The sequence below is a fragment of the Bactrocera oleae genome, chromosome 2 (genome assembly GCF_042242935.1).
Source record: "Bactrocera oleae isolate idBacOlea1 chromosome 2, idBacOlea1, whole genome shotgun sequence".
Classification (NCBI taxonomy): domain Eukaryota; kingdom Metazoa; phylum Arthropoda; class Insecta; order Diptera; family Tephritidae; genus Bactrocera; species Bactrocera oleae.
The window spans coordinates 64,326,054-64,340,154 of NC_091536.1; the positions used below are offsets into that span (position 1 = coordinate 64,326,054).

At 38.3% G+C, this 14,101-nt stretch overlaps 1 protein-coding gene across 4 annotated transcripts; it reads right to left on the reverse strand.

Annotated features, from left to right (window-relative positions):
- Nucleotides 1-8,978: 8,978 nt before the first annotated feature.
- Nucleotides 8,979-13,727, reverse strand: gwl (serine/threonine-protein kinase greatwall). Of its 4 annotated transcripts, none has more exons than XM_014234980.3 (10): nucleotides 13,304-13,723; nucleotides 12,517-12,994; nucleotides 12,304-12,447; nucleotides 12,101-12,246; nucleotides 11,856-12,029; nucleotides 11,460-11,594; nucleotides 11,030-11,187; nucleotides 10,872-10,958; nucleotides 10,112-10,803; nucleotides 8,979-10,041 (listed from the first exon to the last, which is right to left on the reverse strand). In XM_014234980.3, the coding sequence occupies exons 1-10, from the start codon at nucleotides 13,448-13,450 to the stop codon at nucleotides 9,776-9,778; spliced, it is 2,427 nt and encodes an 808-aa protein (XP_014090455.2). In that variant the 5' UTR covers nucleotides 13,451-13,723; the 3' UTR covers nucleotides 8,979-9,775. The 4 variants fall into 4 exon arrangements, with proteins under 4 accessions (XP_014090455.2, XP_036224639.2, XP_014090456.2 ...); XM_036368746.2 differs by having other exon boundaries at nucleotides 12,304-12,462; nucleotides 13,304-13,721; XM_014234981.3 differs by lacking the exon at nucleotides 10,872-10,958 and having other exon boundaries at nucleotides 12,304-12,462; nucleotides 13,304-13,727.
- Nucleotides 13,728-14,101: the final 374 nt, after the last annotated feature.

Here is a 14,101-nt window from a genome sequence, read left to right on the forward strand (position 1 = left end):
CTCAATTACTCATCTAATAAAATCTATAACTTGAAATAGTTAGAAATAAAATATCCGGAATTGCCGCTTAAATCACTTAATAGATTTTAGCCTAGTCCGCCAACTTTAAAGCCATATTTATTAGCATTCCCAAAACGCCTATTTTCATATACATATTATCGTCAGCAACTTTTCTAGATGGATATAGTGTATGCGTTACAGCGTAGCCTAGGCTATACTATTTGAAATATTTGTTGATAGATAGTTAAGATCTCCTGAAAGAAAAAATTTCATTCGATGTCGCTGTTGGTCCTGGAATCCAGGAATGCCAGTTCATGATCCAAGTATTGATCAATTGTGTTATGCTTTTAGGAGGTAAAAATTGTTATTTTCTATTAATTTCCCTATGAAAACAAGCCTAGAAGTGAATAAAATAACGGCTCAATGAGCTTTCATAGCAAGCTGTTTAAATATTTTTCTGTTGTCTCAATTTGCGCTAGATGCACCATTTTGATATACAATACAATGAAGGACTTTCAAATGTTGCTAACTCGTTTCATGGTTGCGTTCAAACCATTTAGTGCCCTCAATAAAACTACTTATCTCCGTTACTCTTTTTGTAGATAGCCATTTAAAGTGTGACACCTGATGGATTCCAAGAGTTCTATGTCGGGTTTGTGTTAGACCTGGGCACTTACAGAGAAACTGTTTTCCTGATTTTGAACGCATGTTCTCCTGATGGCCAATGCCACATTATGATAGCTGTAAATTTATATATACTTTTCCTGAACCTATTAAATAAGTACTTAGTTCTCGTCTTGTCATATTTTAGTCATATGTGCTTCGCTATCTTGCATTTGATTACAGATTTCCATCTGTTCTAAACTATTTGTTCAAATTGAGTATTGAGCTCCTTCTTGATGGTTTCTGGCTGGCACAGCATTATCTCTGCCTCGGATTCGTCTAGATAGTCGCCTAACTTAGCCGTCGTCTGCTTTTCTTGTGACCGGGAACCCAAGTAGAGTTTATCCTTCTAAAAATGGTTTAAGCTATAACACTTATCGGTCTTGGGGAGGACCATAACTGGTAAAGTTTTTGGTAAAATACTGATGTACCGCACTTATGTGTACAAATTATTAAACTTTTATTAAGCAACAATATAAGATTGCTTTGAGTTATTTCTTACACCGTGAGTATGAATAAAATCAAATAAATCAAAAATAACTTCTAATTGAGGTGATAATAGATCAAATCGTTCCATATACTCAATATAGTGATATTCGACCTTCCGATAGACTTTATAGTATTTTATAATATATTTATATATTGATCATGCGTGGGATATTTCAAATAAATTAAGTCGACATGTTTTTTGTTTTTGCCACAATGTGGTTCAACGCTGAATATGACTGAAGTCGGTACAGACCTGGATCTACCTCCCAAAAAACTATTTTAATGATTTGATAATGATATTCTATAACCGAACAATAAAGGACCTTAAACTGACACTTTTTCGAACTGTAATATCCAAATTATAATAACAGATTTCAATTCTAAAGTTCAGTTTACTTTGGAACACATATTGCCCTCACTTAGCCTCTGCTAATGTCGCGTAACTAATGATCCTTGTAGTAAAACTTAATGTCTACTTAACGTTGCACACGTGGTACTCAGAAACCCTCGAGCTTTAATTTCTTTGGTAAAAGCTATGCGCAATACAGAAGGAATAAATATTAAGTATTTAGTAAAAATGCATATGGGCACATACGGATATTTACTGAAATACTCTACAAGTATATATACGTACGTACAGGTTGGTTGTAAAGTTTCTGCTCTCGCCATGAAATAGCACTACTAGCTCCAATTTTTTTTCTCAATTTGGTACATCTGTCGAGAGAACACATGCAAAGTTACACGTGATTCTGTCAGAGTATTTTTTTAATATGGAAAAAAATGTAATATCGCGTAGTGATTAGATTCTATGTTTTGAAAGGTTTAAAAGCAAAGAAAATTAATTGTTAGATGTGTATAAAGAGCACCGTTGAATTTTGGGCAGGTGAATTTAAACGTGGTCGTACTAGGCTTGAAGAAGATCCACGCGAAGGACGACCAAAAAACGCAACCGCACCAGAAATCATTGAGCAAGTTTATAACATTGTTAATGCAGTTTGACTTAGCATGAAATTGCGATCGCCATAGGCATCTCAGACGAACTAGTACTTCATATTTAAATGGAGAATTACATATGAAAAAGCTGTTTGGAAAGTTAGTGCCGCACACGTTAACAATTCAACAAAAACTGGATCGAAAGCAAACTTCTCAGCATAATTTTTAAGCAGATTAAAACCGATTTCTTACGTCGTTTTATAACTATGGATTGGACTTGGATCTACTACCATGATTCTAAATTGAAACAAGAACATTTACAATGGACTGAAGCTGGTTGTTCAACTCCAAAGCAGGTAAAGTCACAATGATCAACAAAGAAGTTTATGGCATCAGATTTTTGGCATGTAAAAAGAATTGTATGGATTAATTTTCGGAAGAAAGCAAAAACAATCAAATCAATTCTCAACTTTCAACAATATTGTTGCAGGCTTTCGGATCAGCTGGATGATAAAGTTCGTGAGAAAAACACAAACAATGAAAAAAAGAGAAGATAATGCACCTGCTCACAAAGGTGTTTTAACAATGACAAAATTCAACGAATTAAAGTACGAATCGCTTGAGCATCCATCGTATTCACCAGATTTGGCTCCCAGCGACTACTACATCTTCAGAAACCTGAAACAATTCCTTTCGTCGAATGAAGATGTAGCCGTAGACGGGTACTTTGCAGAGCTTCCGGAGAGTCATTATAGGGATGATATTGGAGGATCAATGGAATAAGTGTATTGAAGTTAAGAGACATTATATTGAATACAAGAATATATTTCGTATCAAACACAGTATTTTTTCATTTCGAGCGCAGAAACTTTACAACCAATCTGTATGTTGTTTGTTTGTAGGTCTCTTTTATCGGTAGACGACCTCAGTTATCAAAACAATACGAGTTTTGCATCGGAGACCGATTTCGAGTGCCAAAAGAAAATAAAACTTACGGAAAATGTGGAAAGGCGCCAATGACAAAAGAAGAAAACCAACAACATACAAGAGTAAAACCAAAGCAGGGACAGAGTTTAGAGCAAATAGCATTCCATCCATTTCCAGCGCGCAAGTGCACTCAACGGACATTTTTCGTCGAAAGCGGCGGCAGCGCTTCAAAATAAAAACACAACCATTATTAGCATTTATTAGGACAATTGGCCAACTGGACCAGTGCCACCATGGCTGACTGAATGAACGCCTACGATTTGTTTGCCTTCTGTGCTCATTCTTGTTATTGTTGTAATAAAATGTAATTGGTTCGCTGCAATGCGGCGCCCATATTGCTGGTAGTCATTTCAATGCTGTGTCCCACGGCGCACATAATCCACGTTGTAGATACAGTTAGTGCGGAAGTGCTTGCACAAGCGAAAGATTTTTATATATATATATTTTTTTTATTCCAAAAAATATGTTATGTATTATATTTATTGGAAAAATATCCGATATGCTTAACGAAATTTGAATATTTAACCACAAGTGGATGGCATTAGGAATATAGCAGCTTGTATTGGCCGTGAAATATTCGAAGACCGAAACACTAGGATAGTGGATATTGTAATTAAGCGCCATGTCGAAATGTCGTTCATTGCTGCCGTTGGCTTTCACAAACCATTCTGGAGCGGTAGAAATGGTACGGTTTGGGACATTGCTGGATAAATGATGCGTTATTTTGTTATGGAAGATTAATTCATTTAGCCGGAGCAGTAGGTTGTGAAAGTCTCGTCCTAAGTAACTGGATTGGATCCGGATTTATGTATAGCCGATCAAGGATTATCACTTCACCTTAATACGATGACATGCAACATGTTGCCACAGAGTATAATAGTGTTGTTCACCTAACTGTTGTTTGTACCACCTAAAGCTAATCGAGATAGATATAGGATACATATATATATGTATATATGTATGTTTGTCCGTCCGTCCGTTCGCCCGTATCATCATGAAACTTTGTACATGTGTTCCTTGATCGAATCGAAAAGACGGATTCGTAGATGGGCGTAATCGGATCATTGCCACGCCCACAAAACGCCGTTAATAGAAAACGTATAAGGTGACATAACTAAGCCGTAAATGAATTTATTGGAGCAGGTGTCAAAATTGGACGATAGGCGTAGCCGTGCCCACATTTAGGTGAAATTACATAACTTTGGACCTACTCGACCAATTTCAACCAAATGTGGTACATAGGATTATTTTGATATTCCTATAATACAGTCCGAAAATGGACTGCAACCACGCCGACAAATGTCAAAATTGGTTGAATCGGGTCAATATTTCCCTTAGCCCCCATATGCCTAATAAAAGATTTTCAAACTTTCGGTTGGCCGTATGCCGTTATATGAACGTATAATATTGGATATAATATACTTTAATGCCGAAAATATGTGATCATTATATTATACTAGATATAATAATTTCCGTTATTCTAACAAACGTTATTACTTGTATATTATTGGTTTAGCTCTAAACATGAATGGAGTTGGTCTAGACCTTGGTCTTAATCTCAAAGCGCTAATATCATGAATTTCGATCTTCTGATTGACGTTGCGTCTGCATCAACTCATTGTATTAAATTTAGCCTGTTCGGTTAAGTTTATGTTAGATATAACTCATTTGAGGATAATTTTAATATAATTTTCGATGACGGGAAGTAAAATATAGTTATATAACTTGATAACTAATTGAGATCTATAATATAACTTAATAAAATACCAAATTTGATTGATTGATTTTACGATTTCGTCGAACAATTAATGTTGAATTTTTTCGCAACATTGTTTAATATACATAAAATACTTGTATAATGAAGTTTTGCCAACAGCTGAAGATATTTCCCCTGCTTTAATCCTTACTTCGTATTGGTCATTAACTGAGGCGAATGGACGACTCGCATAAGCCAAGTTTTCGATGACTTTACGACTTTTAATGAAGGCTTGGAGACACTGGCATAATTGCGTTTGTGATAAAGAATACTCGCCAAAACACTATTACAACATTTTAACGATTCCGTAGGTGTATTTTCATTGTAAACACAAAATTTCTAGTAAACTCGTTGTTAAATTTTTTTCCAAGGTAAAAAACACCAGCCAAACTTGTCATGTCGCAAGTAAACAGCTGCCAAACACACACTAATTGGCCTATGAGGTTCTAACTTTATACTACCATAAAAAAAGGTCGTACCAATCTGGGAAACATTTAACATTTTTTAACGATCCGGTTCAAATTTGATCAACAAATGGTGCGCAAATATTCGTCACTAAAGCAACGAAAAGTAATAATTTGCTTCAATTCCCACAACAGCCGGTTCTGCGATACCGGAATTGACCCGGATTTTATCCGGCCAAGGGCTGTTATTTCGACGATCTAACCCTGTTTGGATCGGTAAGTTTTAGATTAAGTTTGTCGTCACTGGAGCAACACCTAGCAGCAGGGTTGCTCCGTATCCTCCTGACCCGTGCTGGCATCGAGTCCAACCCGGGCCCCGAGGTATTCTACTGCTGCGTATGCGCAAAAAGGCTCCATCCAAATTCCACCTCGGTTAGGTGCAATACATGCAATGGATGGAGCCATCTTAAGACCTGCTCGGGCCTTAAGACACACAGGGAGTGGACCACGAGTTACGTGGCCCCATGCTGTCAACGCAATAATGCGACATCTGCCTCAACGGCCGTGCAACCTGCACCATGTTCGCGCACTGCGCTGATAGCACAGCTGCAACAACCACCACCTACACGCACCCCACTCACCCCCAGGATCACGACTGGACACCCGCGACAAACGCGACTCTTACAATTTAACTGCAACGGACTCCAGAGCAAGATCGAGGAGATAGTTGCATTTATGAGCCGGGAGCGCGTAACGATAGCTGCGGTCCAAGAAACCAAGTTAAACAGCCGCTCAGATCTTCTGAGTTGTGCAGGTTTCAACGTTTTACGTAAGGATCGCGAGCGAGATAATGGTGGAGGCCTAGCCTTCATATTGCACAACACCGTGCAATATCGTCTAATCGATGTTGACATCGACCGCAGGGACACTACCCTAGAATGTCAGGGAATAGCTGTCCGGTCAGGCGATGTCGAGCTCGAAATATTTAATATATACATCCCCCCAGTTACATGTTGCCCAACAGGATATCACCCGAATATAGATGCGCTACTTCGTGGTGAAAACCGTTTGGTGCTAGGCGACTTTAACGCGCATCACGATCTTTGGCATTCCTGCCTGTCAAACGATCGTAGGGGGATGGAGCTGGCGGAACAGATAGACGATTCGACATTCTGCACAATGAATGACGAAGCCCCCACCAGAATTATGGGCACCTGTAATAGCTCGCCAGATATTACCATCGCTAGCGGTGGTCTGATAAATAGTATAACCTGGCGACCTATGCTAACTCTTGCATCAGACCATCTGCCCATAATTATCTCGATCGAGAAACCTCCTGACTTTATTTCTGTGGATAACCGCACCTATGTTAACTTTAACAAAGCTAACTGGGTCGGCTTCACAGAATTTACTGAGAGCACCTTCAACGCACTATCCATTCCTACGGACGTCATCGTTGGCGAGCGTCAATTCCGCAAGGTGATCGCTGCTGCTACAGCTCGCTTCATACCGGCTGGAAGAATAGCGGAACTCCGCCCTAATTTCCCAGCCGAAGCAGCTGTATTAGCAAATGAGCGCGACACCTTACGCCATGCCGATCCCTGTGATCCCCGAATAAGGGATCTCAATTTGGAGATTCGGCAAATGGTAAACCATCATAAGCGGACAAAATGGATAGAGCACCTGAAGTCCTGCAACCTCTCCACCGGTGTGAGTAAGCTTTGGACTACTGTCAAGGCCCTGTCAAATCCGAGGAAACATGACGATCGGGTTGAAATCCAATTCGATGGCCATGCCTCCTCGGACCCGAAGAAGTGCGCGAGCTACTTTAGCCGGCAGTTTATACTGCACCCTTCGACCGACAAGGCCAAACGATGTGTTACCCGACGGTTGCGCAAAATGCCAAAAGACTGCGCACCACTTACTTTCACCGATGAGGAGGTTCAGAATGTCATCAAAAAGGCGAAATCGTCCAAATCTATCGGCCCTGACGGAATAAACATGCTGATGTTAAAACATCTAGGCCCAACGGGAGTAAACTACCTCACCAAGGTCCTCAACCTGTCGATATCCACTCTTCAAATACCCGATGTGTGGAAAGTCGGAAGAGTGGTCCCACTACTGAAACCTGGGAAACCCGCCAACAAAGGGGAGTCTTATCGCCCGATAACTCTCCTTTCCCCAGTAATGAAGACACATCAGCATGGCCTCCCAAAAGTGCACAGCACCACCACAGCACTTAGCGTCATAAACGCCCAGATAGTTCATGGCCTGAACCAGAAGCCACCCTGCGAGAGGACGATCCTCGTAGCGTTGGACTTGTCAAAAGCTTTTGACACAGTCAATCACGCAACGCTACTTGAGGACCTGGAACAATCAACGCTCCCTCCAGGGTTGAAGCGGTGGACCATGAACTACCTGAGCGGTCGACACTCATCCGTACTATTTCGAGGTCAAAACTCCAAACTCAGGAAAATTAAACAGGGGGTTCCGCAGGGCGGTGTCCTCTCCCCGCTACTGTTTAATTTCTACATTTCGAAACTCCCCCAGCCACCAGCGGGAATTTCAATGACCTCGTACGCAGATGACTGTACGATATTGACGTCGGGCAATGGAATCGATGGCATGTGTTCAAAAGTAAACGGCTACCTCTCCGATCTTTCTCGCTTCCTTTCTGCAAGGAACTTAACACTCTCCCCCACTAAATCCACAGCGACCATCTTCACCAATTGGACGAAGGAGTACAGACTGGACCTGAACATTTCAGTCGATGGCACAAAAATTCCGACAGTAAATAACCCTAAAATTTTAGGCGTCACTTTGGACAGTCTGTGCTCTTTCACTCCTCACACGACCGCGATAACTGCCAAAGTACAGAGCCGCAACAAAATCCTCAAGTCGCTTGCCGGCAGCTCATGGGGAAAGGACAAAGAAACGTTGTTGGCAACATACAAGGCAATCGGCCGGCCGGTCCTCAATTATGCAGCCGCAATATGGTCGCCTGGATGTAGTGACACGCAGAATAAGAAGCTCCAGACTTGTCAGAACACTGCACTCCGGACTATCACGGGGTGCCTCTTGATGTCCCCAATCGAACACCTACACAGCGAGGCCCGTATGCTTCCGGTTAAGGAACATAATGAGCTCCTCTCCAAGCAGTTTCTGCTGGGATGTTTTCGCAGAAACCACCCCTGCAGACGCCTGCTTGCAGCGGAACAGCCTCCTAGGAACATCAAGAGGTCCTTCCTTGACTACGTCGACGACATCAGACAGCACGTCGACCAGACTTCGGACGCAACTAACTTCAGACAAGCACTGACCGCCATTCACAGTGGAGCCATTAACACCTTCACCGACTCCCTTTCAGTGAATGGCGTAATACGAGTCAAACCACCACCCATTGCAGACACAGAGCTCGAGTTGCCTCGCGAATCTAGAGTGACCCTCGCGCAACTTCGTTCTGGATACTGTAGCAGGTTAAACTCCTACCTATCCAGAATAGACCCCGACATACTAAACACATGTCCTGCATGCAATGAGTCTCCGCATGACACTAACCACCTCTTTGCATGCCCTACAAACCCCACTCATCTAACACCCCTTTCCCTATGGTCCGACCCCGTCGAAACAGCTCGTTTCCTGGGCCTTCCGTTAGATGACCACGACGACAACGAATCTAGAATTTATCACCCAAACGGGGATTAGATAATCGTTATAACAACAACAACAACAAAATTTGCTACAAATTTGTCAGCTTTAACATATTTCACCGCAACAGCAGTTAAATCAATTTTATTATATATACAATTAATCAGTGCATTTTATTTTATTACGTAATGTTTTGTAAATGGTACATATATGTTATAAAAAAAAATTAAATAGTTTAAAATAAATGTATGGATAAATAAATAGTAAACTGGCTTTTAACGAGATTTATATGCGGTTAATGTCAACATTGACACATTTGATATGTTACATATTGTTCAGTATGACTTAATATAATATATCTATGCTCAAAAACAATAATCGAGTAATTAAAAGCAGGAAACTACACTTAATGATATTTATTATATTTGTGAGATTATTAGAAAAATAATCATATTTACATTAAGCAAATTCAAAATGAATCATTAAAACAGTTATATCTCTTTACTTTTTCTTGTCGTTTATATTGGACACCGATACATATACGTTTAATATTGCTTTAAAATCGATATTAAAACTAAATATTACTACACACAAAGATAATTTAACTGGTTTGAAAAGCTTTTCATAAAACAAGACGTCTAACAGATAAATTAGCTACATACAGTAAAAACAATATTAAAGAAATCGATAAAAAAATATATATAGTAATAAAACGAAAATAATTGAATTAATTAGATAAATGTATGTGTGTAACGCTTTACTTATTTCTTACAATGCGATTATAGCTCTCATGTGATGATATCTCGCATATTCACTAACCAATTCTATAGAGAAATTTGGTATACACAGTAATACAGTAACCTTCATTCACTAAACAGTCTTAATTCCTGCATGTTTAGTCTTCTAGCGTGAAATTGGACAACTTTAAATGTTGCAAATTGTTGCGTGCCTCAAAATATGCTGTGTCGGTGGGATTATCAGGCGTTGGCACAAAGGGTGGTTCAACGTTTACAATATTCTGCCAATCTATGGATTCGAAGAAGCGCATTTGCTGCACATCTTTAGCTGCAGGGCGCTCTATGGGATCGATGGTTAATATCAGATCGACAGCTTCCATCGCTTCGGCTGATAGAGCTTCATCATCTTGTGGCCATTCAATATCTAAAAGCATAAGTAGTTATTTATAAAAATTAAAAATATATTATTAACAATTAGACGCTATAAGTTATACTTTTATTTAGAATGTTGTCGAAAACTTTTTGTGGTGTTTCATCATTGAAGGGTGGCAAACCTGTCAAGAATTCATAGAAGCAAACGCCGAGTGCCCACCAATCCACAGCCGGTCCGTGACCTTGCCGCAACAATAATTCCGGCGCCAAGTAGTCGGGTGTGCCTAGTATGCGTTCAAAGGACTGACGGCCAATGCCGCGACGCACCGATTTCGGTGTGCGAAAAGGTGTATTTATACATTTCGGTGTTTTCGGCACATTATTGCCCAAATTAATCGGTGACATGGTGGGATCATCAGCAGCCATTTTAAGATACGACGTCTTCTCTGTTATTGGTTCTGTCATTTTTTTTGCCTCTATCGAGAGTGGTAATGCGAAACGTGTGGCCTTAAGTTTACCCAACAAACCACCGTCACGACGTGGTATCTTTTGCGATGACACCGGTGTCGAGAAGACCACATTTGTTACATGCTCGATGAGTGTCGGCGGCATTTCATCGTCCGAGAGTGAACGTATTTTCAGTACGCCACTAACTGCTTTACGCTTTTTCGGCGTACTGCTACCAATGTCCAGCATATCGATCTCTTGTGTGAGTCCGGTGCTGCCAGAGTTCGATGCCGAATTAGAACCGTCTGTCTCCAAATTGGATGAGGTCTCCGAACGATTTAAAAGATTTAGCTTACGTTTCATACCCCTAAAAGTAAGATATATAAAATAGAGATTTTTTAATAAAGTTATGTATTTCTAGTTTATGAGAACAACCTTAGAAATTCAGGACGTTTGAAATTTTTCGAAAGGTTGCGAAACGGTGAACGCATACTGCTGGTTTCATTATTATTCGTGTTGTAGCTAAAATTACAAACAAATCCAATGATTTTCATGGCATTTTAACCACTTTTAAGTAGTTTCGTGTATCATACCTGCGCGAGTAGTCTGAGCAGCTGGTATCATTTTTCGAAATAAACATATTCTCAACCTTATCTAGCGAACTGGTAGTCGTGTTGATCTGCGATAGAGAGTAGTCACTTTTACGACTCGATACGCCCGAGTCTTCGGCGCCTTTGGAAACACGCAAACGCTATAGAAGTAAAAAAAAAATATGAGTTTAATTGGCAACAACAAATATTACAACACATACAAATGTAAAAGAAAGTTAATAAAACAACGCAACAGTGAAACATTTTTAGAAACCATTTGAACGACAGACACCACATAAAATTTACGAAGAACGTAGCATGCAAAAATCATAAAAATTGGTACATTTTTTATTAGGTATAGTAAATTAAAATTTGATCCAAAGTTTTCCACTCTATAATCCCACACACAAACAACAAAACAAAGCTTACACACCTCATCCATGGAACGTTTTCGAACCATGCTAAACTCAAATGAAGCATCTTCTTGCTCTCTCTGCTCCACTTTAATTAAAACCGTATTCTCTTTGTTACTATCTTTCAAACGTATATTTTGTTCCTGCTTGCAACCCTTTGTAATGACAAGAGCAATGAAATTTAATGTAATTTTTAAATTTAAAATAAAAATGTAATTTATTTTAATTAAGTTTTTATTTTTTTTTTTTTAATTAAACTTTTAATATTTTTATAATAAAGTTTTTAATTTTTTTTATTAAATTCCTAATTTTTTTTATTAAATTTTTAATTTTTTTTATTAAATTTTTAATTTTTTTTAAATTAAGTTTTAATTATTTTTATTTGAGTTTTTAACTTGTTCAACTGTTTTACTCACATTACAGCTCGCTCGGGCAGCAGCCGCAGCAACCTTGAGATCAATACTAATGTCGACAAAACCAACATGTTTTGCATTTATGGCTGCATTTACACCACCGCTACTTGTGTCGTTTTTGCTTATCTCTGTGGATGTGCACGTGTGGTACGAAGAAGTGCTGTCGACCAGTTGTGTCTGCAAACGAAGTCGTAAATAAATGTATTTATTTTTATGGAAAATAAGTTATAATCTCTTTACAAACTCACATTAAGAGTGCATGTGTGTGAAACCGATACATTAATCTCCTCGGCGGAAAAGAACGGTGAAACACCAGAGATTTTGCTATCGCTTGTGCGTTCTGCTTCATTAAATGATGTGTCTGCCTCACTATCTGAAGACTCAGTTTTCATATCTGAAGCATAAAAAATTTAACAAATATATAGTAATATAAACATATTAACATTCATACTGCGTTTATTCATAGCATTCATCAGGTTTGAAATTCCAGTACCACACTCCATTTTTTTTTCTGACCCAAAGGATAAATGTGACGTAAGAGAAAGCAACTGGCCCGGTGTACGTGTATTTAAAGTGGGCGAAATATTAATCAAATCTGAAATTTCCAAATCTGAAAAATCAAAATATTTACTTAATAAATAATTGTTAAAAATTTAATATTTACCTCTACGATTGTCAATCTTGCTTAAACCGAAATCGGTCAACTTTACATGACCAGTCGCTGATAACAACATATTATCTGGTTTTATGTCGCGATGCACAATGCCGTGCTCGTGTAAATATTGCAACGCCAGCGCAACTTCTGCAACGTAGAAACGCGCTGCTGCTTCGTCAAAGTACCCGTACATTGTAAGGAGCGATTTGAGATCACCACCTACCATATAATCCATAACTAAGTAGACGTACGAGATCGATTGTAGCGAATAAAAGAGGCTAACACAAAATGGACTACGTGATAATGCCAAAGCATTGCGTTCCGTAATCACTTGTGATACCATATTTTTATTTATCATCTCGGACTTTCGCATAACTTTGATGGCATATAATCTATTTGGATCATTATTTTTATATCCCAGAAATACCTTTCCAAATGCACCGCGGCTTATTGGCTTAATAATAACAAAGTCCTTTATGGTCGGTAGCTGAAGAAAATGATTTTATTATTTTACTCGTATTACTTAAATAATTTTACATATATAAAACTTGGTTATTAACATAATGTGGTATTGTACTGACTGTAGAAAATAGTATGAACAGATGGGAAAAATGTATGTCTTGATATATGCAAAGTTATGCACCACGAATACCGCTGGAACTTCGCAAAGCTAACTGAACATTACGATTGCATTAAATTGAGCACCAACAAATATTCGTATTTTGTAAATTAGATACAACATAATGTTAAGTTATAAGACAATAAAATTTCTTTACAAAGATCGTCCAATTTATACCTTTGTACATGACTGATTTTCCGGCCTAGTCGTTAATATGTTTATCTTATCCAATAAGCGTTCGCCATCTATTATTATGGATGTCTTTTTGGGTGTCTTATAATCGCTATGATGATACTGCACTGTTGCAGTCTCCTCTTTTTCCATGTTACGATCGTAAAGTTCTAGATGAAATTTTAACGCGCACTAATTAGTAACCTTTGGTTACTAGAAGTATTCAATTTTAAATAACTTTGCCTTGATTGTATTTGTTTTGTAGTATTTATTAATTATTTTTTTAAAGTCATTTAACCCAACGGAAAGTGAGAAATTGCACACAGAATTATAAAACGCAGCATAATTCTTTTAAAATCAGACCGAACGTTGAAAATGAAAATGAATTTGACATAACTGCCAATGCAGAGTACTGCCAAATTACTGTTTCGAGAAGCCAATGCTGCCATTTTTGTAAGAAATAAGGGTGGCGTAGACTGTGTTGAAGTTTTACGCCACATTTTGTTATTTATTTAAAGTTATTATTAAAAGCACAAAAATAAAAGTTTATTCTTATAAAAATTGTTTATAAAATTAAATTAAGTAACCGTAAAATTTACCTACTGAAAACATCATTGTAACTTTTCAAAATTACTTTCACTTACTTTTAATAAAAGTTGCTCCAATTTTTAAAATTCAACAGTGGTATGATGGAGGTAATACTAAAACTAATACGAACTTAACTTTGTGGATTGTTATTGATTTGTACAACGTCTTTGGGAATTTCTGTGACAATGCTTTATGGTATGTGTATTCAGATCCGTG